Raw genomic sequence first — 24,774 nt, forward strand, 5'->3', positions numbered from 1 at the left:
GTTCTGGCATCTTCTCATGAGTTATTAGAGGCTTCATAGACAGATATAGAGCTGAGTCAGTTTAATCTTTACAGAGTTTGTTTTAAACAACATTTCACATTATATGTAGACTATCTTAGTTAGATGATTTGAGTTTATTTATTAGTGATGATTTGCTTGAAATTGTCCACTTGAGTTAGCTATAGCTATTTGAGTTAAGACTTCTGCTAAGTAGTTAGTCAGGCCAAGGGTTCACTTGAGGCCAACAATAATTTATGAGTGCAGACCACACCTAGGTTGTAGACTCGGGGCGTGACAAAAGGAATTAAGAGGTACTAAAAATTTATCTCAGGATTATATTCCTTTTATTCATCACACTAAATATTTCCTAAAGTTTGTCAATTGGAACATTGTAGGTTGAGCATGAATTTATTTCAGTGTTAATTGGACTCATGTGTACTTTACTTGTAGTGATGCCTTTCCCCAACATGAAGGTGATTCATAGAGGCCCCTTGTTTAACCTACAATTAGAAAACTTTATTGGTTCATGAGGTCGCATAAAAGGAAATACTAGTTGCAAATAAGAATATGCCACCAAAAAAGACCCCAAACGTAGATAGATATCCAGTTGAATTCTTCACTCAGCAATGGTCAACGATAAAAGAAGTTGTATGTAATGTTGTGATGGAATTCTTTAGAACTAGTAAGCTTCTGAAATCGTTTCGTTGCACTATTGTGACCTTAATCCCCAAGGTGAATGCCCCAACCTTGGTAAAAGGATTATAGGCCAATAGTATATTGTACTACCTTCTATAAAATTATAACCAATAGGTCACTAATAGAATCGAAAGAGTTATTAGTTCAACTAGTAGTCCTTCACAGTCAGCTTTCATAGAAGGAAAGAGCATAATTGACAATATATTTTTCATCCACGAGGTGTTGAAGTTGTATACCATAAAAGGAATGTCACTATGTATGTCATGAAGATTGATCTTCAAAAAGCCTATGGCTTCATTTAGTTGTCCTTTTTAAGATACATGCTTGTTGATCTAGGCTTTCCTTATAAATTCATAAACTGGAATATGGAGTGTGTTTCACTAGTATCTTACTCGTTGGTGCTAAATAGGAGCTTGACTAAAATATTTCAAGGGAAGAAGGGCATAAGGCTAGATGACCCTATGACACCCCTACTTATTTGTGATTGTTATGGAGTATCTCCAAAGGGAATTGAATGTAGTGGCAGATAATGCACTATTTAAATTCTATCCAAAGTATAAGAAATTGAATGTAATGGATATATTCTTTTCTCATGATCGGCTAGTGTTCTATAATATTGAGGTGATGTCTATCAAGCTCATATAAGAAGCTTTTGACAAGTTTTTCAAGGCCTCTGGCTAGCAAGCAAACTATGATAAAATTTATATTTATATGTCAAGGGTCAAAGCACAAATAAAAGTGTATATACTCGAAATTGAGTTATAGTGAATGACCCATTCCTTTTAAGTACTTAGGTGTACCACTGACATCTAAAAAATTTACTATAGTTCAATGTATGCCATTGATTGATAGAATAACTAACAGAGTGAGGTGTTGGTTTGCAAAGATACTTATATATACTGGGAGATTGCAACTAATTAAATTTGTGATCTTTGGGATACAAACTTACCGGGCTCAGATTTTCCTCATACCTAAGAAGATTATGAAGTTGATTGAAAGGACTTGTAGAACCTTTTTATGGATAAGGATAATTTAAAATTTTAAGAGACCCCTTCTGTCATGGGAGAAGGTGTTCCTTCCCAGAGCTACAAGGGGTTCTAACTGTGATGCATTTAAGTAACTGAAATAAAGTTGTGATACTGAAACAATTCTAGGCAATAAAAAATAAGAAAGATTGCCTATGAGTAAGATGGATTCACATTTAATGTACGAAGGTTGTAAACTTTTGACTATCTAATCTACCATTGATGAATGAAAAGCAATTGAGAGAAAAAGAAATAAAGAAAAGAGAAGAGAGAATGATTAATCTGTTATTCAACTTGATCACACACTACACACTGCACATGCTCTTTATATAAAGATCAATATCTTGTGCACTAAGAAATCACACTAAAAATAGTGTGAGCTAACATAAATCAGTTATAAACTCCCAAACTAACTGGATAACTAAATATATAATTAACCAACTAACTTTGTTAACTAACCATCTAATAACAACCTTACAACAGCTAAGCATCACTTAACACACACCCTCAAGCTGGTATGTGAAAGACATTGAAAAAACCAAGCTTGGATACAAACATTTGATGGAAAACAGTCACTAAACCTTTAGTCAGTATATCTGCAAGTTGTGAAGCTTTAGGAATGAACTGAACCTGAACCAGACCACTCTTGATCTTCTCTCGTACAAAATGACTATCAATCTCTATATGTTTAGTCTTCTTATGAAAAAATAGGATTAGGAGCTATTTGTATGGATGCTTGGTTATCACAATATAATGAAATATGAGTAGAAACTAAATAGTTTAGTTCTTTTAGAAGTCCATATATCCATGTCAACTCAGCAACTGCTAGTGCCATGCTCCTGTATTCAACTTCTACTGAACTTCTGCTCACTGTGTGTTGTTTCTTTGATTTCCAAGATAGAAGGGCACCTTCTAATTTCGCTACATACCTAGTGATTGATCTCCTGATATTAGGAAAGGCTGTCCAGTTAGAATCACAGTAGATACTTAGTTCTAGTGTTGAATTAGAAGGGAAAAATAAGCCTAGACCTAGTGATCCTTTGAGATGCTTGACTACTCTCATTGCAGTTTCTAGATGAGATTGTTTTGTCCTTTGCATGAATTGGCTAAGGACTTTCACATCAAAGCATATGTCTGGTCTAGTGATAGTGAGGTATATCAACTTCCCAATTAGCTTTTGATAGCCAAGCACATCTTCTAATTCAGGATTCTATTACGAAGACCGCCCGGTCGTGAGGGGACTGGAGCAGGCTACCATGAGATAAAAGATCTTCTTTCTAAAGAGATTATGAATATCATAGTCTAGTCTGGTAAGTTTATGATTTGCCTCTAATGGTGTAAGGACTAGTTTAGCACCACTGAGTCCTACTTCTGAGATTAGCTCCAAACTATACTTCATTTGGTTTAGGAGTATTCCCTTCCCTGACCTCATAACTTTAATGCCAAGGAAGTATATCAAATCTCCCAAGTCTTTAACTTTGAAGTGGTGGTGCAGGGTATGCTTTGCTTCTTCAATCAGTTCAGGTGTACTACCTGTAATTAAGAGGTCATCTACATACACTAAAATAATGGCTATATTCATGTCCTACCTCTTAGTGAATAAAGAGTTATCATAAGCACTTTGAGAATATCCTGTAGTGACAAGTGCATCAGTGAGCTTGATATTCCACTATCTAGAGGCTTGCTTTAAACCAGAGAGACTTAACTAATTTACAAACTTTCTTTTCTCCTTTCCCACATAAGACTTGAGGCAAGTGCATGTAGACATCTTCATATAAATCTCCCTATAAGAAGGCATTACTTACATCCATTTGTGAGATAGAACAGTGCTTAGATGCATCTATGCTTATCACAGTCCTTATAGAAACCATCTTAGCTACAGGTGAAAATGTATCATGAAAATCCAATCCTTTCTTTTGACTATATCCCTTTGCCACTAGTCTAGCTTTGAATCTCTCCACCTCACAATTGGATTTGTATTTAATCTTATATATCCATTTAGACCATATGGATTGTTTGCCTGCTGGAAGATCAACTATGTACCAAGTATGGTTTTCTTCTAATTCATGAATCTCATAATCTATTGCCTCAATCCATCTCTGATCTTGGGATGCCTCCTTGAATGACTGAGGTTCAATATGATCTGAAAAAATAGCTAGGTAGGTCTGATATGTGGATGAAAAAGTAGAAAAACAGAGGTAATTAGAAATGGGAAACAATGAAGCTTAACCAGCTGTCTTTTTGTTCAACACATAGTCTTTCATCCATATTGGAGTTTTAGCTGATCTACCACTGGTTCTTTTTATGGCTTATTGCTCAGACACCACATGTGTAGTTATTGATTCTTCTTCAGCTGTGTCAGCTTGCACTACTGCTGCTGTTGGAATATTTACCTCATCTACTATTGTATTATCCACTTCACCCTCATCTGTTACTGTAGTGTCCTCTACCTTTATAGGTACCTCTACTGTTGTACTAGGTGTGTCAATAATGACCACATCTTTCTCAGCAACTGTAAGAGTCTCCTACATACATTCTGAAGATATAGGATAAAATATGTCACCAAGGTCCTCTTTTGTACCTTTAAAGGGAAATATATTCTCTCTGAAGCTAACATCTCTGCTTACAAGGAAGGTCCCAACCTCCATATCAAACAATTGTATCCCTTTTGTGTCTCCTCATAGCCAAGGAATACTGTCTTTTTGACTCTGGATGCAAACTTGTCTCTACTAGGTAACATAGTAGCAAAGCAAAGACATCCAAACATTTTGAGATGGTCAAACACAGCTGGTTTACCATGCAAAACTTCAAAAGGATATTTTCCTTTTAATACACTAGAAAGCAACTTGTTAATAAGATAGACTGATGTTCTTACACAATCACCCCAGAATCTATTTGGAAGATTACTTTGAAACTTCAAAGCTCTTGCCACTTCTAAGATATGTCCATGTTTTCTTTCCACAACTCCATTCTATTGTGGAGTATAAGGACAACTACTTTGGTGAACAATACCAAGAGAAGAAAATAGTTCATGACAACTTGAATTAAAAAACTCCTTCCTTTTAACAACCATATCAAACTAAGTTTTTACTCTAAACAGAAAATCTTTCAACATAACAATAACCTCACACTTAGACTAAATTAAACACACCCAAGTGTATTCTCTGTAGTCATCCACAATCATTACAAAATAAGTCTTTCAATCATAGGTAGGAACCTTGAAAGGTCCCCAAACATCAATATGAATTAACTGAAAATAACTATTGGTTGAAGAAAAACTAAGTGGAAACTTGAGCCTGTGTTGCTTAGCGATAGGACATACTATACAATGTTGTTGTGCTTCTTTACACATTTTAACATTCAAATCAGCAATACTATTTATTATTTCCATAGAAGGATGGCCAGGCCTGTTGTTCCATAACACTGAATCTGGCTGATCTACTATTACTGTTTCTACCTTTATTGATTCATCTTCTTGTAGCCAATATAGTCCATCATACTCTCTATCAATCCCCATCACCTTGCCATTGTAAAGTTCCTGAAATATGCAAAATTCGAAATTGACTGAATAACAAAGTTCTTTGGTTATTTTGGACACTGACAATAAACTAAACTTGAAGTCAGGGACATATAATACATTCTTAAGTTTATGGTTATGCAAAATAATAGTTTCTCCTGTATGAGTTATGTTGCATTTATCACCTATAGGTACTTGAACACCATTGCTATGTTGTCTATTAATAACTTTAAGATCATTCAACACTTTTCTAGTTGGTGTTATGTGATATGAAGCTCCTGAGTCTATAATCCAATCACATTGTTCTACTTTGGATAATAAGGAAGATATACCTGCAAAATTGCAGTGATAATCACCTGTAGAATCCTGAACTTGTTCTTTGCCTTTTAAGCTCATGTAGTATTAGTACTATTCCTCAGAAAGATGGTGTCCTGCTATTGATCCTGAGCCAGATTCACCTCCCTCCACATCAGCATGATGTGCATGTGGAAATTTTTGTTGTCCTGCTGCATTGTTCTTCCCTCCTTATGTTCTTCCCTCTTTATGTTCCTAAATGCTTCTTACTCTTAAAATCAGGTGGATACCCAACCAATCTATAATAATTCTTTTTCAGATGTCCCTTGTAACCATAATGATCACATATTATTCCAGGAATGGTCCCTATTGTTCCACTGGTCGTAGGCTTTCTAAGTCTAAAATTATTATCTCTCCAAGCCAGCATGCTCAAGGAGTCTCAATTGACATCAACTATACCTAACCTCCTCTGAATTTCCTCTTGCACTACCACAAAATAAGCGATTAACACTTAAGACTGGTGTTTTAAGAAGGATATCACTTCTCACATGACCATAACTTTCATTCAATCCCATGAGGAATTGCAGCAATCTCTGGTTGTTCAAATGCATGACATATGCACTTGATTCTACACACTCACATGTAGGAGGATAAGGAGCCAACAAATCCAATTCATCCAGTAATCCTTCAACTTTGAATAGTAAATTATAATTGAATTTGTACCTTGTGTTTGCATAGCAATTTCTCTCCATAATTGATAGATTCTGATAAGATTTGACATGTGAAATCTCTCCTTAAACTCATCCCATACTCTCTTTGCAGTCGAAGCCAAAACTATGCTAGACACTAATTCTGGTGCAACTATTCTACTGATCCATGACAATACAAATGCATTACATCTATCCCACTGCTTTGCCAATTCTCCTTTGTATAGATTTCGTGTGCAACTTCCATCTACAAAAACTAACTTTCTCTTTCCAAGCAAAGCTAGTCCCATCGATCTACTCCATAGTATGTAATTTTCTGGTCCTGTTAATTTCAAATAAATCAATACAACTCCTGGTGTGTCTGATTGTTGTAAGAACAATGGATGCGTGTAATCTAATTTCAAAATCTGTGTAGCTTCTTCCCTCGATGTCTCTGAAGTAACCATGCCTTCAATTCTTCTCGAGCTTCAGCAATGGTGGTGTATTATCTCTGTAAACATTCACTGTAATTGCTGCTCTGATACCATGTAAACTTTTGATTATCTAATCTACCATTGATGAATGAGAAGCAATTGAGAGAAAAGGAAACTGAGAAAAGAGAAGAGAGAGTGATTAATCAGTTATTCAACTTGATCACACACTGCACATGCTCTTTATATAGAGAGGAATATCTTGTGCACTAAGAAATCACAGTGAAAATAGTGTGAGCTAACTAACAAAAATCAGTTATAACTTTTCTAACTAATTGGCTAACTAACAGAAATCAGTTATAACTTTCCTAACTAACTGGCTAACTAACTCTGTAATTAACCAACTAACTCTATGAACTAATCATCTAATAACAACCTTACAGCAGCTAAGCATCAATTAACAAAGTCATATGTTATTATTATGTGTCCTGTCTCAAGTAATGCTACATGAGCGGTGAGGAAAATCATTGAGGCAAGGAATTTTGTTGTGTCATTAGCAAATCTGCAAAGAAACCTAGTGAAAAGACTAGGCAGTATGGTGTTCTTGGATAAATTCCTTATCAAGAAAATGTATGTATCTATGATGTCACAACTCCCTAAAGCTATATAGAAATGTCTCACATGCAGTCTATCCTAATGTCCATCCTCAACATAAATTCTTTTTTTCAGCATGCCTTGCAAAAGAGGCTGGCTACTGTAGAAAGACTGCAGAAATTTGGTGTATGTATATAGTTTTCCCTTCTTGTATTTTCTGTGACACAACTGATGATACCGTTGACCTCCTTTTCTTCAAATGCAACGTCACCAGGGGGTTGTGGTCCAGAATATTGTGCTGGATAGAAAAATTGGAAGCTGGCAGGGGGAGTTCATTTGGGCAATAAAATAGGCAAAGAAAGTCTTAGAAAAGGGATGCATTATCTGCTATCTTTTTGATATGATAATATTACTCATATGGAGAAAACGAAATATGCTAGGATTCCAGGATGATCATTGTCAGGAGACTGGGATGGCAAGAGAAGTAGTTAATCATATTCACATAAGAGGAAGCTGGTTCCTGAAGTTAAAAAACTCTGTTGGGACTCGCCTCTCGCCCTGGAGCGAAGCTTTAGCAAAATGCTCCAAGACTCAAGTGTGAGATTTAGTTCTGTAAGACTTACGTCCTAAGCACCCGACTGTATGCTTTAAGGATGTCCAACGGCCAACGCTCGGGGCTCGCCTAACAGATCTTACACAAATTATGTGTTAAATCTTTAGTTAACATTGTTGATCCTCATAATTATTCTTGAATAAATGAATGTTACATAATAATTTTTAATCTATAGAGTTAATAAGATTGAGAGTAACTCAAATAGCAATTTGTAGTATAACATCTTTACCATTTGGTAACACTATGAAGGTAATTATATATTACGTAACATTTCTTTTAAAAATACATAGCGAAATTTTACTTTTTCACTTATCATTGGTCTTCATGATTTTGTCATATGTGTCAAAATTATCATATTTTATTTAGCTATTTGAAAGTAATTTTATTTTTATTCATGATGGAGTGATGTTTGTATTATAATACCAGTAAGTTTTCTTGATTATTTTCTTTTAGGGGGTAAATTGTATAGTATGATAAAAAATATTTTGAGAAATAATTATTCTTTTATTATTAAAAAGTTCAGATATTAGATTATTTATACTTGTTTAGTCATGTTAGAAGTTTTATTTTCTATGAGTTTCTTTAATCATATTTGTAATTATTTCAAACTATTAATGTATTTTTATAATTTTGTGTTATTATATTACTATACAATATTGTAAATTAAAATTTTAAAGATCCATAGGGCTTACGCCTCATCCTATACTAAGAAAAATGCCTCGCCTCACGCCTCCGCCTTTTAAAACACTGCATGAGATTACTGATAAGAGAAGTCGTAACTAAGAACTGGGAAGACTGAAGCTAAAGTGTTATATCTAATTATTTGGCTAAATGTAGCAGGCTCGAGTTGAAATCACTTGTAATAGATAGAACAAATGTAATTGGTATTTGAATTTGTATTATTTTCGTCGTCAAATGAAACTGATGAGAAATAGGGGTAAGGCATGTTTGATTGTGTAATTCGTACTTTGGTATAAATAAAATTATTTATTTACCAAAAAAAATGGAAAAATATGTTAATGATTATAAGATGACACAATATTTTTATTCTTAAACGTGAACTTATATAAAAAGAAACTCATTTTTTGTGAATTTAAATAAATTTATCTTTACTGTAATTATATAAATAAATAGTTTATTTTTTTTAATAAACAATTTTAGATAGAGTAAAATGGAATTCAACTTGGTGAATAAACAACTTTAGATAATTTTTTAATGAGTTTGTAAAAAAAGGTTAATGCCACTTATCTTGAACTGAAGGTAGCATTACACGGAACATGTATGCATCTTCTCTGTCAAATATATTTTGTAATAACTGTATTTTGTCAAATACAGGTGAAAGATTTGGATCATATTATGACAATTTATATTTTATATCAATTGTATTTGTATTTTATATCAATTATATTTGTTTTTGATCAATTGTATTTGTGATACAACTTGATAAAATTTAATACCACAAATACAAAATATATTCATCCTCTCTCCTCTCTCTCCCAATTTTTGCTCATCTCTCTACTCCCTCTCTCAATCTCACTCGCCTCTCTCCTCATTCTAACATGTAGCTAAATACAATAATTTTTTTATACCATTGTATTCATTGATATAAATCAATTGTATTAGTGATTCAACGAATACAACATGTATTCAACCTCTCTTTCACCTCTCTCCTCCCTCACCTAATCTCGATCACCTCTCTCCTAATCTAACATGCAACTATGAATTATAATTAAGAAAACTATAGCTATAAATCTCAAATTAAGCCCAAATACTATAGTCATTTTTAAAATGTCCCTAAAAAATTATACTTTAAATATTTAGCATAGTGTTATATATTGGCCTGTGCAGCCCGAGGTATCCTTTGCTAGTACTAGTACAAGATCCAGTTTTGAAGTCAATAGTGTATTAGTACTATTAATTTCTATGCCATTTTATTCTTGAACATTTTCATTTGATTGTCTGCCTGTTCTCAATGTCAATAGGTGACTCCTTCATTGTGATAATGAATGCATGTGCCAAATTTGAAAGATTGGGTATACTTAGTGGAATTATATGTTTGGTGCTACATGTGCTCTTTAAGCTAGCAAGCACTATTCGTCTCCTTGCTATCGTAGGTACGTACTGTGGTATATTATTCTTTTCAAATCAATATCTGAAATTATATCTAATTAAAGTTCATGTTGAATTTTACAATTTTAGGCAGAGGATATAACGATATTTTTTGATCTTATAATTCGATCTCAAGGCAGATGTTAAAAATGTTATTTATCCAAGCAGTGAGTAGCCTCCATATGCTCTTCGACATTACATAACATTACCCAAAGGTAAATTATGCTCTTTGATCTCATTGTACTTGATGCATGTTTCTTGATGCAAGCCGATGGTCGTTTAGAAACAGTCTCTCTATCTTCACAGTAAGATCAGCGTACACCGTATCCGGCATCAAAGCCCACTTAATGGAATTTCAGGTATGTTTTTGTTGTTGTACTTGATGCATGATTAGTTTTTGAGAATTAACGTTTACACTTTGTTGGGTAGCACTTGGCTAAGGAGAATAAGTTCTCAATTGTGAGACATTAACCATTTGCTTATATATTGTATATGTATGTAAGCTTATACAATTTCTTTTTCTTTTTTTAATTCTTTACTGCTATCTTTTACTTCACAAAAATAACTATGCAAACTGAAATTCCCAATGCCAGTTTTGAAGTGCAAAAGAGAATAAGGCTGACGGACGCACTAATCACGCAGTTTTTATGCTTATACATTTTCCTTTTGATACATGTAACTAAGCTTCTGGGAAACTGATTGTTTCTATTTTAGGGGTAAATAAAGTCACTCAGAAGCCGTCCCGTCTTCCTTTGGTTGGAGGTTCCTAGAAATGATAACAAAACGAATAAATTGTTATATTTACATCATTACCAAAATTAAAAATTAAAATAAAAAACATAGAACATGGAAAACTCTTTCGACAAAAGTTCCCTCTTGCTAGTGAAAGAGAAATTATTGATGTGAAAGAAAGTGAGTTATGTATGATACCTGTAGTGTTTATGGGATAGCCAACGAGAAAGTTGGTAGAGTTGCACAGATTCATTAGCAGCATGACAAGCTAGCAGCATATGATTTCTAGGCCTCACCATCCATGCAAATCTCATACACAACATCGAATATACACACAATACTGCACCCAAACACGATAAAAAAAAATATGAAGATTTCATGTCCAAATTCACGGTCAAATTTAAACTGTTTGTCTACTGAAGTTCGAACTGTCCCGCATAAATTAGGACATCAGAGGGGTATATATATTGTCATAGCTAGCTGACCTGCAGTCATGTTACCAGATATCGTGTCTGGAGGCTTACTTGCATCCATCATTCCCTAACACAATCACTTGTGTTTCAGAAATTTTTTGCCCAACTTATTTTAAGATCGATGATGTGATATAATACAAAAGAAGATGAAAGGGCGCATACAGAGATGACAAATCCACAGTTGGCCATAGGACCCCAAAAGTGAGTTGTTTTAGGACCCATAGGACTGTTCAAGTATGCTCGTATGGATTCCATGATCTGCATATATACACCCAACACAAAATACACACAATTCAAATGGTGTGTATATATATATATATATATATAGCATCGTATGCCCGTGGTGAATATATACACTATTGAAATTATAACAGTATGAATCCGTACTTTCATTAGGTGTTGGTATATACGGGCAAGTGTATGATTTTTGTTTTTGTTAATTGATTGATCCTCCATGTAAAATCAAAAGCATGCTAGCTTTTTTCAACAACAGCACGTTCTTCATCTCTCGTTAATTATTGGAGTACATAATATATAGTTGTTGGATTCGCGAGGAAAAGAGACAACTTAATAACGTAACTCTAATTAAGAGATTGAAAACATAAAATGGTGTAGAAAGAAATTACTAAGGAAATTGGATTACCTCAATTAGTACCAAAAACCAAAATTAGTGGAAGCTTAATTTTAATAAAATAGAGGAATGCAAAACTAATCAGATGAAAGGGCTTACCAGTTGTGTCAATATGCATGAGAGACGTACAAGCAAGACCACTTGAAAGGATGGGTAGTATTAGTGAATATATTCATTAGGAGATGGAGAAGCATGACGCTATTAATTTATATGTTGACATTCAGAAGGTAGCCTATTAAATTTTGGGTTCTAAATTAAACGTGAATTTTTAAAAAATATTATATATATAAAATTATTTGTACTTATTTTCTTATTTTGAAGCACTCAATTCTTCTGAATTAGAGTTATATTAGAGGAAGAGGCATGAATGCATCATTCATTACGTTACGGCTGCCTTGGTCTAAAAAGTCATCCTCATGACTCTGACGTTTTATGTTGTTTTGTAATTGGAAATATCTTTGGTCCTTTTTCAAGTGATTAGGACCATATATAACAACGAATGAATTGTTTTTTCTGGTAAGTTGGGAGGCCAATTTCTAGCCTAACCTTTCTTTAATGTTCGTCCAAATGGTTTTACATTGCCAAACTTTTGGCCAAATTTCAAGACCTTTCTTGTTGAACTAACAAAATATCACAGAGTTTTCGGTACGTAGGTTCAAAATATAAAAAATAATAAGCACACAAAAATGTCAAAAAATTCAACATCTATTATATATATATAATAGATGCCATGTGACCAGGAGGTCACGGGTTCAAGCCTTGGAAACAGCCTCTAGCAGAAATGCAAGGTAAGGCTGCGTACAATAGACCCTTGTGGTCGGGCCCTTCCCCGGACCCTGCGCATAGCGGGAGCTTAAGTGCACCGGGCTGCCCTTTTTTATTATATATATATATAAAAAAAAATTTAACCTTATATATATAATGTATTTTTTTTCCAAACTCTTTCACCAATGTATAGGGTAAACTTAACTATAACGCGCGTGGGCCCAACTGTATCATGACACGTGGATAGTGTAAGAACCACGCAAGGTAAAGGAGGACAAGATACATGGACAAATCATACAGAGACATGTGGAAACAAGTCAAGACGTTGGTATTATACCGAAAAGCCTATGATATTCATCCCGTAGAAATCAATCGGACTAAGGCTCAGAACACCAGGAGGAATAACTAACCGTTGACACTAGCCTTTTAGAACCATCCCACAACCGAAGCTTGGATGATACTCTCTACTCTTTAATGTCATTAATTACACTATTTATCATGAGCTATGAAGATTAATAATATGTAATTATCTCCTAGAAAATTATCCTATATAAATTGTAGGATCATCACTTTATTAAATATCGAATTATACTTCACTGAGTACTATCATTTTCTTCTTTAGCTATTTAATTACTTGTCTTTTTAGTTTATCACCTCGGCATAGTGTCACAATCCGAGACTACCCCCAAATCGTAATACGACGCTTAGAGTCACAAGTGAAAAAGCTAACCCTTGATATTGGCATAGTCATAAGAAACTAAATATGAACATGTAAAAAAAACTAAAATGACTAGGCGAAAGCATAATTATGAAATGCTAGTTCAATTTATTTCTGAACAAAGTTTTATATAAAACAACTGCAATCTGAAAAAAAATAGACTAATACAACAACTCTAATTGATTGTCTATGAATCCTCTAGTAATACTGATTATAATTAGCCGAGACATGACTCCTGCTCCCCTTAATCAATACACGTGAATAGAAATAATATATTAGAACTACAAACTGACTTGAGTACTCGAAAATGAGAACTCATCAACTACTGGTCGAAACCTGTGATCCGACCGACTAGGATCCTGATAGTAAGAATTTGAATCTACATCACATGAAAAATATAGTCAAAAAAGTATGCGATCAAGACTTTGAATGTACTGAGTATGTGAGAAATATGCATAAAATGAAAAAAAGGACATGATAAGTGTGAACATGAGATGCATAACCAAAATAACTTGAAAAGCATAAAGTAAATCATAGAGTCATAAGATAAGGTCAATGCATCATGGAAACATCATTTTAACAAAGCTTGTAATAAAACATTATCATTTTGTGGGATATGGACCGTAACCGACACTAAAATAATGTGAGTTATAATATGGAGTCCCGTGTAACTCCTACACCGAAAAAGGAGAGGCTACTTGTCAAGGTAGACTCCGTATCATTAACATCATGATATATATGTGGATCCACTAGCTAAGTCATTTAAGATAACCTATGGGGCACTTAGTTTGGGACTAGAGGTTGCTACTAGGCACTCCCTTACCAAGCCTCCACGTTAAGCTCTCTTAGTGCTAAATCAAATCCCAACAAAATAGCTAAAATAACATAACATAACATTAAGAAAGGCAATAATCATATACCAATCCATATCATAAAAATCATATATGAGTAGCTCCTTAAATCATGATTTCATAACATAATTCATACAGACACTTTTCTTTCTAAGCATCCAAATCATGATTCCATTCATATTGTGAGAAAACCTTTCACAATTCATTGATACATACTTGAAATACTTCTTGAAAATAATGCACTTGATCCTTGATGCAACCCCATTATTAGTGCTTATGCGCCACAAGCGGGATTAAGAGAGGAGGATAAGAGGCGCTTTTGGGAGGATTTGGACGAGTGAGTAGGAGGTATACCACCTACTGAGAAGCTTTTCGTGGGAGGGGATTTCAATGGGCACATCGGGTCTATTTCAGGAGGGTATGATGATGTGCATGGAGGCTTTGGCTACGGGGTCAGAAATGTAGGAGGCCTTTCACTTTTGGAATTCGCAAGAGCTTTTGGGTTGGTCATAGCCAATTCGAGTTTCCCAAAGAAAGAAGACCACTTGGTAACATTCCATAGTTCGGTGGCTAAGACTCAGATAGACTTTTTACTCCTGAGGAAGGTCGATAGAGGTCTATGCAAAGACTGTAAGGTCATTCCGATAGACAACCTTACAACCCGACATAAGCTTTTGGTGATGGATTTAGGTATCAAGATGATGAGGAATAAGAGGGTCGGGGATGATCGACCTAGGATCAGATGGAGGAGTTTGACCACTGCAAATGCCCTGGAGATGGGAGAGAAGTTGAAGGCCATGGGGGCCTGGGATAGTAATGGGGATGCGACAAGTATGTGGGATAGGACGACTAGTTGTATTAGGACTGTGGCAAGAGAAGTGTTGGGAGTCTCGATTGGTAGTCGTAGTCGACATCGAGGAGACTGGTGGTGGAATGGAGAAGTGCAAGAAAAGGTGGAAGCAAAGAAGATGGCATACACAAAGTTGATAGAAAGCACAGATGAGGTGGAGAAGTGGACGAATAGGGAACTTTATAAGATAGCGAGAAAGGAGGCGAAGTCGGCGGTTTCGACGGCAAAAACAATAGCTTTTGAACGCCTTTATGCTGAACTAGAAGAGAAAGGTGGGGATAGAAAATTGTTCAGGCTAGCCAGGGCGCGGGAGAGAAGGGCACGCGATGTGGACCAAGTGAAGTGCATTAAGGACGAGCATGGAAAAGTATTGGTAGACGAGACCCTCATTAAACAGAGATGGCAGTCCTATTTCCATAAACTCTTGAATGAGGAAGGGGACAGAGACTTTGTGTTGGGAGATTTAGAACATACAGGGAGGCATTGCGATTTTGGGTATTGCAGGAGTATTAAGGTCGAGGAGGTTAAGAGTGTCGTTCATAGGATGCGCTGGGGAAGAGCAACCGGACCTGATGAGATTCCTGGGGAATTTTGGAAGAGCACGAGCTCGGTAGGTTTGGAGTGGTTGACTAGGTTATTTAATGTCATCTTTAAAACGGCAACGATGCCCGAAGAATGGAGGTCGAGCATAATGATCCCTCTATACAAAAACAAAGGGGATATCTAGAGTTGCAACAACTATAGAGGTATTAAGCTACTAAGTCATACTATGAAACTGTGGGAAAGAGTAGTAGAGATGAGGGTGAGGAGAGACGTGTCTATTTCAGAGAACCAGTTTGGATTTATGCTGGGACGCTCAACTACAGAAGCCATCCATCTTATGAGGAGACTCGTGGAGCAGCATAGGGAGAGGAAGAGGGACTTGCATATGGTATTCATCGACCTAGAAAAGGCTTATGACAAAGTCCCAAGAGAAATACTATGGACATGTTTGGAGGCTAAAGGTGTACCTATGGCATACATTAGGGTGATCAAGGACATGTACGAGGGAGCCAAAACCAGGGTAAGGACAGTAGGAGGGGACTCAGAGCACTTCCCAGTAGTGATGGGGTTGCATCAAGGATCAACTCTTAGTCCTTTTTTATTTGCCTTGGTGATAGATGGATTGACGCGACAAATTCAAGGTGCGGTGCCAGGGTGTATGCTTTTCGCGGATGACATAGTCCTGATCGATGAGACTCACCGCGGAGTTAACGCTAAGCTGGAGGATTGGAGACATACCTTGGAGTCTAAAGGGTTTAAGTTGAGTAGGACAAAGACAGAGTACTTAGAGTGCAAGTTCAGTGAGACACCTCAGGAGGTTGACGTTGAAGTTAGGCTTGGTGCTCAGGCCATCCAAAAGAGAAGTAGTTGCAAGTATCTTGGGTCTATCATGCAAGGCAGCAGGGAGATTGATGATGATGTCACACATCGTATTGGGGTAGGGTGGATGAAATGGAGGATCGCTTCCGGAGTGCTATGTGACAAGAATGTGCCACCAAAACTTAAGGGCAAGTTCTACAAAGTGGTGGTTAGACCGGCTATGCTGTATGGGGCGGAGTGTTGGCCAGTTAAGACTTCTCACATTTAAAAGATAAAAGTTGCTGAGATGAGAATGCTGAGATGGATGTGTGGGCACACCAGGAGCGACAAGATTAGAAATGAGGCTATTCGGGACAAGGTAGGAGTGGCCTCGGTGGAAGACAAGATGCGGGAAATGCGATTGAGATGGTATGGACATGTGAAGAGGAGAGACACAGATGCCCCAGTGCGGAGGTGTGAGAGGATGGCCATGGATGGTTACAGAAGAGGTAGGGGTAAGCCGAAGAAGTATTGGGGAGAGGTGATTAGACAGGACATGGCGCAGTTACAGCTTACGGAGGACATGACCTTAGATAGGAGGGTGTGGAGGACCCACATTAGGGTAGAATGCTAGTTCATAGTCTCGTTATTCTTCTCTATTCATAGGTGTAGTAGTGCATTACGATCTCTTGCACTTTGACTTCTGGTTTCTGTTATTTCTGTTATTATTTATTGCTTTCTATGCTTTGATTACTCTATTTTACCTGTGACGCTTTCATTATTTATTTAATCGTTATTTGTTATTTGTATTTATTTATTTGTATTTATTTGTTATCTATTCGTTATTTGTTTGTTGTTTTTCTCATAAAGCTTTTAATTTTCTATTCTTATCTAACATTTTTATGCATTTATGCTTTTACTGAGCCGAGGGTCTCCAGGAAACAGCCGTCCTACCTTGGTAGGAGTAAGGTCTGCGTACATTCTACCCTCCCCAGACCCCATGTTGTGGGATTTTACTGGGTTGTTGTTGTTGTTGTTGTATACTTTATTGAAATTCTTTTAATTTAATGCAAAATATACTTTCTTGAAATTCTTTTCAAATAATGCATTTAAAGCAAATATACTTTCTTGAAACCCTTGTAAAATAATGTAATTGAATCAAAGTATACTTTCTTGAAATACTTTTTAAAATTCTTGAACTTATTTCATTCATGAAAATAATGCATATGAAATTCTTGAACTTACTTCATTCATGAAAATAATGCATATGAAATAATAAGACTAGATTTTTAAATAACTTTGGCTAAAAGGGAATCCATGTGGTATAATAAGCATGAACCATGAATCAAAGAACATCAATGATGCGAAGTACCATAAGTTCGATAATGAAATCAAGAATCAACAATAAAGAGTAGAGATAACTTGAAAATTATGAATCATGGGGTAAAAAACCCTCTTTGATCTTAATAGTAAAAATCTTAGATGTAGGGCGTGAGGAAGAACTAAGTTCCTCACTTTGATAATCTTACATACCTTAAATGATCCATGAGTCTTTAAGAAGAACTCTAACTTGAAGAACACTGATTAAGAAATTCTTTCTTCCGATTCTTGAATTCATTTTTGAAAATCCTATGGTCAAGGATTAAGATTTCTACTAATGATTCATGAATATAGGAAGAAATTTGAGTTGGAAAGATTGAAATCCTTGGAGAAAAACTTACCTTGAAGACGAATCTTGAAAAAGATTTGGAAGAACCTTGCTTGGAAGTCTTATACTTGATTTTCCTTAAAAATAATTCTTGGAGTTTGAGAGAGGAGAAGGAGGAATTAAAAGATGCAAAATCTGATTGTTTAGGGCTTTATAGGAGTTAAGAAATCAGTTTTAGGGATTTTCTATGGGTATAAGGATAAAAATGACTTTTTTTTAGTATTTTACCATCGGCCAAAACGTAACTGCACTTCATCATGTTAGTAAAATTATCATAATTCTTTACTCTGAGCTCCAAATAATGTAAACTTGGTGGCTATCACGCCCCGAGAAGGTACCGTAAGCGTAGACGATATTCGAAGACCATTTCTAGTCTCCAAGCTAACCACTTGGTCCAATTACACATTCATTCCTTGGAGAAGAACTTACCTTGAAGAAAAATCATGAAAAAGATTTGGAAGAACCTTGCTTGGAAGTGTTATACTTGATTTTTCTTAAAATTTTGTCTTGGAGTTTGAGAGAGGATAAAGAGGAATTAAAAGATGTAAAATCTAATTGCTTAGGGATTCATAGGAGTTACGAAATCTATTTTAGGGTTTTTCTAGGGGTATAAGGATAAAAATGATTTTTTTAGTATTTTATGGTCGACCAAAACATAATTGCACTTCATCATGTTATTAAATTATCATAACTCTTTACTCCAAGCTCCAAATAATGCAAACTTGGTGACTGTCTCACCCGAGAGGGTACCCTAGGCGTGACTGACACTCGAAGACCATTGCTGGTCCTTAAGTGAACCACTTTTACTGAATGAATGAATGTGTGGTTGGACCAAGTGGTTCGCTTAGGGACCAACATTGGTCTTCGAATGCCGGCCACACCTAGGGTACCCTCTCGGGGCATGACAAACTTGGTATCAGAGCATAGAGGTTAAGAGTCCTACGGTGTCTATGAAGCCCTGTCTAGTAGAGTCTTTCTTATGGATGTGTCGTGCACCACACTTATAATCAAGAGGCTATAGGACATTAGAAATTATTTCACTTCTTTATATTCTGAGTTCGTGCGAAAGAGTTTAATTCTTAGAAGTTGCTCCCTAACTCTTGCTTTTACATGTCTGCAGATAATGCCTCCTAAATTACCGCCAGTTAGAGGAACGCCGCCAGCACTGCAATTCTATAGCATGAGATGCCCCCACCTTCTAGAGTGAGAACTAAGGGTCGACCTGCCTGATCTACGGAGGAAACCCAAGTGCCTACTACTCAACCCGCTCCTACTTTAGAGGCTGATTCAGAGGAGCTTTTTCCATGCTCACTTAGTTGGTAGCTGCCTAGAAGGGTAACCAGAGTTCAACCACTCCTAGCTCTAGCTCTTAAGATCCATCAACTTCTACAAGCATCCGATATTTCTTGAGGATGAACCCACCAGTCTTCACAGGAACTAAGGTTGATGAGGACCCTTAGAACTTTATTGATGAGATGTGGAAGATATTGAAAGCAATTCATGCTATTGAGGTTAAGAGAGATGAGTTGGTTTCCTATCATCTCAAGGATGTTACTAATGTCTGTTATAACCAGTGTGACGAGAGTCATGATGAGAATGCTGAGCCTGCTATTTGGGATGAGTTTGAGGGAGCATTCCTTGATTACTACTTTTCCAGAGAATTGAGAAAACCGAAAGTTGAAGAATTCATGAATTTGAAAAAAGGGGCTGATCGTGAAATAATACAACCTTAAGTTCATCTAACTGTCTAGATATGCTTTAGACATGGTTCAAGATATGAGGTCTAAAATGAGAAAGTTTGTTTTCGGATTGGGAAGACATGTGAAGAAGAAGTGCAAGGCATCATTGCTGATTTTTGACATGGACATTTTCAGATTGATGGTGTATGCTCAATAGGTTAAGGAAGATAAGAAGAAAGACCGAGAAGAGCACCTGATCAAGAAAGCTAAATCTGCTTGGCATGAAAATTAGCAGCGACAAAGTAAGAGCAATAAGTTCTTTCAGAAGAGGACTTCTAACTATGCTCCATCAACTGCAAGTGCACATGCTCCCAACCATAGGATCAGAATTCACAAAGCCACCAAAATTTCAGATCACAAGGTTCTCAATCCCAAGCTAGTGTGGCTCAAGGTTTGAAGGGGAAGCCACCTTGTGGAAAGTGCGGTATGCTTTATTTGGGAGAGTTTCGATAGGGAGGGATATTGTTATAAGTGTGGTCAAGTGGACCATTTTTTTGAGAGTACCTGACATGAGGCAACAGAGTCCAGTCTTCTACTATAGCACCGCCAATTTGAGGTAATCATAAGCTACCACTTCAGGTATGGGTGGAGGTTCAAACTGTCTGTATGCTATGGCTAATCGCCAGGATCAGGAGAACTCACCATACGTTGTCACTGGTATGCTTTGAGTCTTTTCTTTTGATTGTTATGCCTTACTTGATCTGGATGCCACCTTGTCGTTTTTGACCCCTTATGTGGCTAATAAGTTTGATAAAATCCATGAGTTTTTTCTTGAGCCTTTCAGTGTGTCAATTCTTGTTGGTGAGTCTATTCTAGCTGAGAGGATCTATAGAGATTGTACTGTGTCAATCTATCATAGGAATACAATGGCTGACTTGGTTGAGTTATACAATATGGTTGATTTTGATGTCATTCCTGGCATGGACTGTCTTTATCCTTGTTATGCCTCAATCGATTGTATAACCCGAATTGTTAAATTTCAGTTTCTAAATGAGCCTATCTTAGAGTGGAAGGGAAGTCTTGCTGTGCCTAAGGGTAAATTTATTTCCTATCTTAGGTCCAGAAAGTTAATCTTGAAAGGGTACATTTATCACATCGTGCGAGTTAAAGATGATAGTGTAGAGTCTCCATCCCTTGAGTCTGTCCCAATTGGTAATGAGTTTCTTGAAATCTTTCCTGAGGATCTGTCCAATATCCCTCCTGATAGAGAGATCGACTTTACGAATTGATGTCCATCCTGCTATGCAACCTATCTCTATTCTGCTATATAGAATAGCTCCCGCTGTGTTAACAGAGTTAAAAGACCTCTTATATAAGGAATTCATTAGGTCGACTGTCTCACCTTAGGGAGCTCCTATCCGATTCATGCGAAAGATAGATGGATCATTGAGAATGTGCATTGACTATCATCAGTTGAACAAGGTCACCATTAAGAATAAGTAGCCTCTTCCCAGGATAGATGATTTGTTTGACCAACTTCAGGGTGCCACTTGTTTCTCAAAAATAGACCTTAGATTAAGCTATCATCAGTTAAAAGAAAGAGAATGTGATATCCCAAAAACCGATTTCTAAACCCGATATGGTCACTTCGAGTTTCTTGTTATGTCCTTAGGTTTGACAATGCTCCTATAAAATTTATGGACTTAATGAATTGAGTGTTCAAATAGTATTTGGATATATTTATGATTTTTTTTATCAATGACATATTGATCCATTCGAGGAATGAGGAGGAGCAAACTAATCATCTCAAAATTGTTCTTCAGACTCTCAAGGATAGGAAATTGTATGCTAAGTTTTCAAAGTGCAAATTTTGACTTGCTTCTGTGGCATTGTTAGTCCATGTTGTATTGGTAGGGTATACTAGTTGATTCACTAAATATTGAGTAGGTAAAGAACTAGCCCAAACCCATATTCTGGTCTGACATAAGGAGTTTATTGGGTTTGGTCGGCTGCTACCGTAGATTTGTTGAGGGGTTTTAATCTATATCCTATCTATTGATGAAGCTGATCAAAAGAATTCTAAATTCCAATGGTCAAATGCTTGTGAGAAGAATTTTTAAGAATTGAAAATAAGGTTGATTGCTGCTCCAATTTTGTCCCTACCCGAGGGAACCGATGGTTTTGTGATTTATTGTGATGCGTCCAGAGTTGGATTGGATGTGTGTTGATGAAGAATGGTAAGGTTATTGCAAATGTTTCCAGATAGCTTAAGATTCATGAAAGGAACTACTCGACTCACGACCTTGAGTTGGCAGCCGTAGTATTCCCTCTCAAGATTTAGCGCCATTATCTCTATGGCGTGCACGTTGATGTGTTCACCGATCATAAGAGCCTTTAATATGTGTTTACTCAAAAAGAGCTGAACCTGAGGTAGAGAAGATGTCTTGAGTTATGTAAGGACTAGGATATGAGCATTCTCTACCACCAGGTAAAGCTAAAGTTGTTGTTGATTCTCTTAGCAGGTTATCTATGGGGAGCACTGCCCATGTAGAGGAGGTAAATAAATAGTTGGTTTAAGGTGCATAGGCTTGCATGTTTGGGAGTTCAATTTATTAGATATAGTGAGGGTTGACACTATTGTTTAGAATAGTAGATGCTGAGGTGAAGAAAAAGCAAGATCAAGATCTCATCCTCCTCTAACTGAAGGATGATGTTTACAAGCAAAAAGTAATAGCTTTCACCAAAAAGAGAGATGAAGTTTTAAGGTATCAAGGGAGATTGTATATTCCAAGTGTTGATGACATTCGAGAAAAAATCATGGTAGAGGCCCATAGCTCCATACATTCGATCCATCTAGTATCTATAAAAATGTACCATGAATTGAGAGAAGTCTATTGGTGGAGTGGTATGAAGAGAGACATTGCAGAATTTGTGTCCAAGTGCCCAAATTATCAACAAGTCAAAGTTAAGCATCAAAGGCCTTGTGGAGTAGCTTAGAATATTGAGATTCTAGAATGGAAGTGGGATATGATCAATATGGACTTAATTACAATTTTACCACGGTCTCATAGACATTATGGTTCCATTTGGGTAATCATGGAAAGGATGACCAAATTAGCACATTTCTTACCGATTAAGACTACTGATATCATAGAGGATTATGCTAGATTATATCTTTGAGAAATTGTTAGACTTCATGGGGTTCTTTTTTCTATCATGTCAAATGGGGAGTTCAATTCACTGCTCAGTTTTGGAAGTCATTTTTGAGAAAGTTTTGGGTTTAAGAGTGAACCTTAGTACTGTTTTTCATTCGCAGACAGACGGCTAGACAAAATGTACAATTCAAATTTGGGAGGATATGCTGAGAGCTTGTGTCCTCTAACTGAAGGTGATGTTCACAAGCAGAAAGTAATAGCTTTCGCCAAAGAGAGAGATGAAGTTTTAAGATATCAAGGGAGATTGTATGTTCCAAGTGTTGATGACATTCAAGAAAAAATCATGGTAGAGTCCCATAGCTCCATACATTCAATCCATCTGGTTTCTATAAAAATGTACCATGAATTGAGAGAAGTCTATTGGTGGAGTGGTATGAAGAGAGACATTGCAGAATTTGTGTCCAAGTGCCCAAATTATCAACAAGTCAAAGTTGAGCATCAAAGGCCTTGTAGAGTAGCTTAGAATATTGAGATTCTAGAATGGAAGTGGGATATGATCAATATGGACTTAATTACAATTTTACCACGGTCTCATAGACATTATGGTTCCATTTGGGTAATCATGGAAAGGATGACCAAATTAGCACATTTCTTACCGATTAAGACTACTGATATCATAGAGGATTATGCCAGATTATATCTTTGAGAAATTGTTAGACTTCATGGGGTTCTTTTTTCTATCATGTCAAATGGGAAGTTCAATTCACTTCTCAGTTTTGGAAGTCATTTAAGAAAGTTTTGGGTTTAAGAGTGAACCTTAGTACTGTTTTTCATTCGCAGACAGACGGCTAGACAAAATGTACAATTCAAATTTGGGAGGATATGCTGAGAGCTTGTGTCCTTTAACTGAAGGTGATGTTCACAAGCAGAAAGTAATAGCTTTCGCCAAAGAGAGAGATGAAGTTTTAAGATATCAAGGGAGATTGTATGTTCCAAGTGTTGATGACATTCAAGAAAAAATCATGGTAGAGTCCCATAGCTCCATACATTCAATCCATCTGGTTTCTATAAAAATGTACCATGAATTGAGAGAAGTCTATTGGTGGAGTGGTATGAAGAGAGACATTGCAGAATTTGTGTCCAAGTGCCCAAATTATCAACAAGTCAAAGTTGAGCATCAAAGGCCTTGTGGAGTAGCTTAGAATATTGAGATTCTAGAATGGAAGTGGGATATGATCAATATGGACTTAATTACAATTTTACCACGGTCTCATAGACATTATGGTTCCATTTGGGTAATCATGGAAAGGATGACCAAATTAGCACATTTCTTACCGATTAAGACTACTGATATCATAGAGGATTATGCCAGATTATATCTTTGAGAAATTGTTAGACTTTATGGGGTTCTTTTTTCTATCATGTCAAATGGGGAATTCAATTCACTGCTCAGTTTTAGAAGTCATTTCAGAAAGTTTTGAGTTTAAGAGTGAACCTTAGTACTGTTTTTCATTCGCAGACAGACGGCTAGACAAAATGTACAATTCAAATTTGGGAGGATATTGTAACACCCCTCAAGATTTTTCCCTAAGGTTAGAACCTTCCTTGTACACGTGTAGGATCTAACTCAATTATTTTGAAGTATGTGCTTGAGTTAAGATGAGTTCCTGAGAAATTGAAGAGTATTAGAGGCGATGTGGGATCACAGAGGACCCCTAGGACCTAGCTAAGTCCGAAAAGGTTCGTTGTGGCTAAGTTAGGATGAGTTCGTGTATGGGGTCGATTTCTAATGACCCTATCTTTTGAAAGACGATAATCTGGATGGCCCACGACCTTTCAAATTAAAGGTCGTTGAGTTTTCTTTCCAACGCCACCAAGAATGTACATTTTGGAGTTTGGAGTCAAA

The 24,774-nt window shown here is 36.4% G+C and overlaps 1 protein-coding gene and 1 long non-coding RNA gene across 2 annotated transcripts; both read right to left on the reverse strand.

The window, feature by feature from the left end:
• Positions 1–4,963: 4,963 nt before the first annotated feature.
• On the reverse strand, positions 4,964–6,847 carry LOC129877220 (uncharacterized). The gene is made up of 2 exons (XR_008763496.1): positions 5,571–6,847; positions 4,964–5,259 (listed from the first exon to the last, which is right to left on the reverse strand). It is a non-coding gene; the product is annotated as an uncharacterized LOC129877220 (long non-coding RNA).
• A 3,497-nt stretch (positions 6,848–10,344) lies between these two features.
• LOC129876509 (mitochondrial pyruvate carrier 1-like) lies at positions 10,345–12,079 on the reverse strand. Its single transcript, XM_055951963.1, has 5 exons — positions 11,901–12,079; positions 11,333–11,428; positions 11,183–11,237; positions 10,896–11,037; positions 10,345–10,731 (listed from the first exon to the last, which is right to left on the reverse strand). The coding sequence occupies exons 2-5, from the start codon at positions 11,423–11,425 to the stop codon at positions 10,692–10,694; spliced, it is 330 nt and encodes a 109-aa protein (XP_055807938.1). The 5' UTR covers positions 11,426–11,428; positions 11,901–12,079; the 3' UTR covers positions 10,345–10,691.
• Between the last annotated feature and the right edge of the window lie 12,695 nt (positions 12,080–24,774).

The sequence above is a fragment of the Solanum dulcamara genome, chromosome 12 (genome assembly GCF_947179165.1).
Source record: "Solanum dulcamara chromosome 12, daSolDulc1.2, whole genome shotgun sequence".
NCBI lineage: Eukaryota > Viridiplantae > Streptophyta > Magnoliopsida > Solanales > Solanaceae > Solanum > Solanum dulcamara.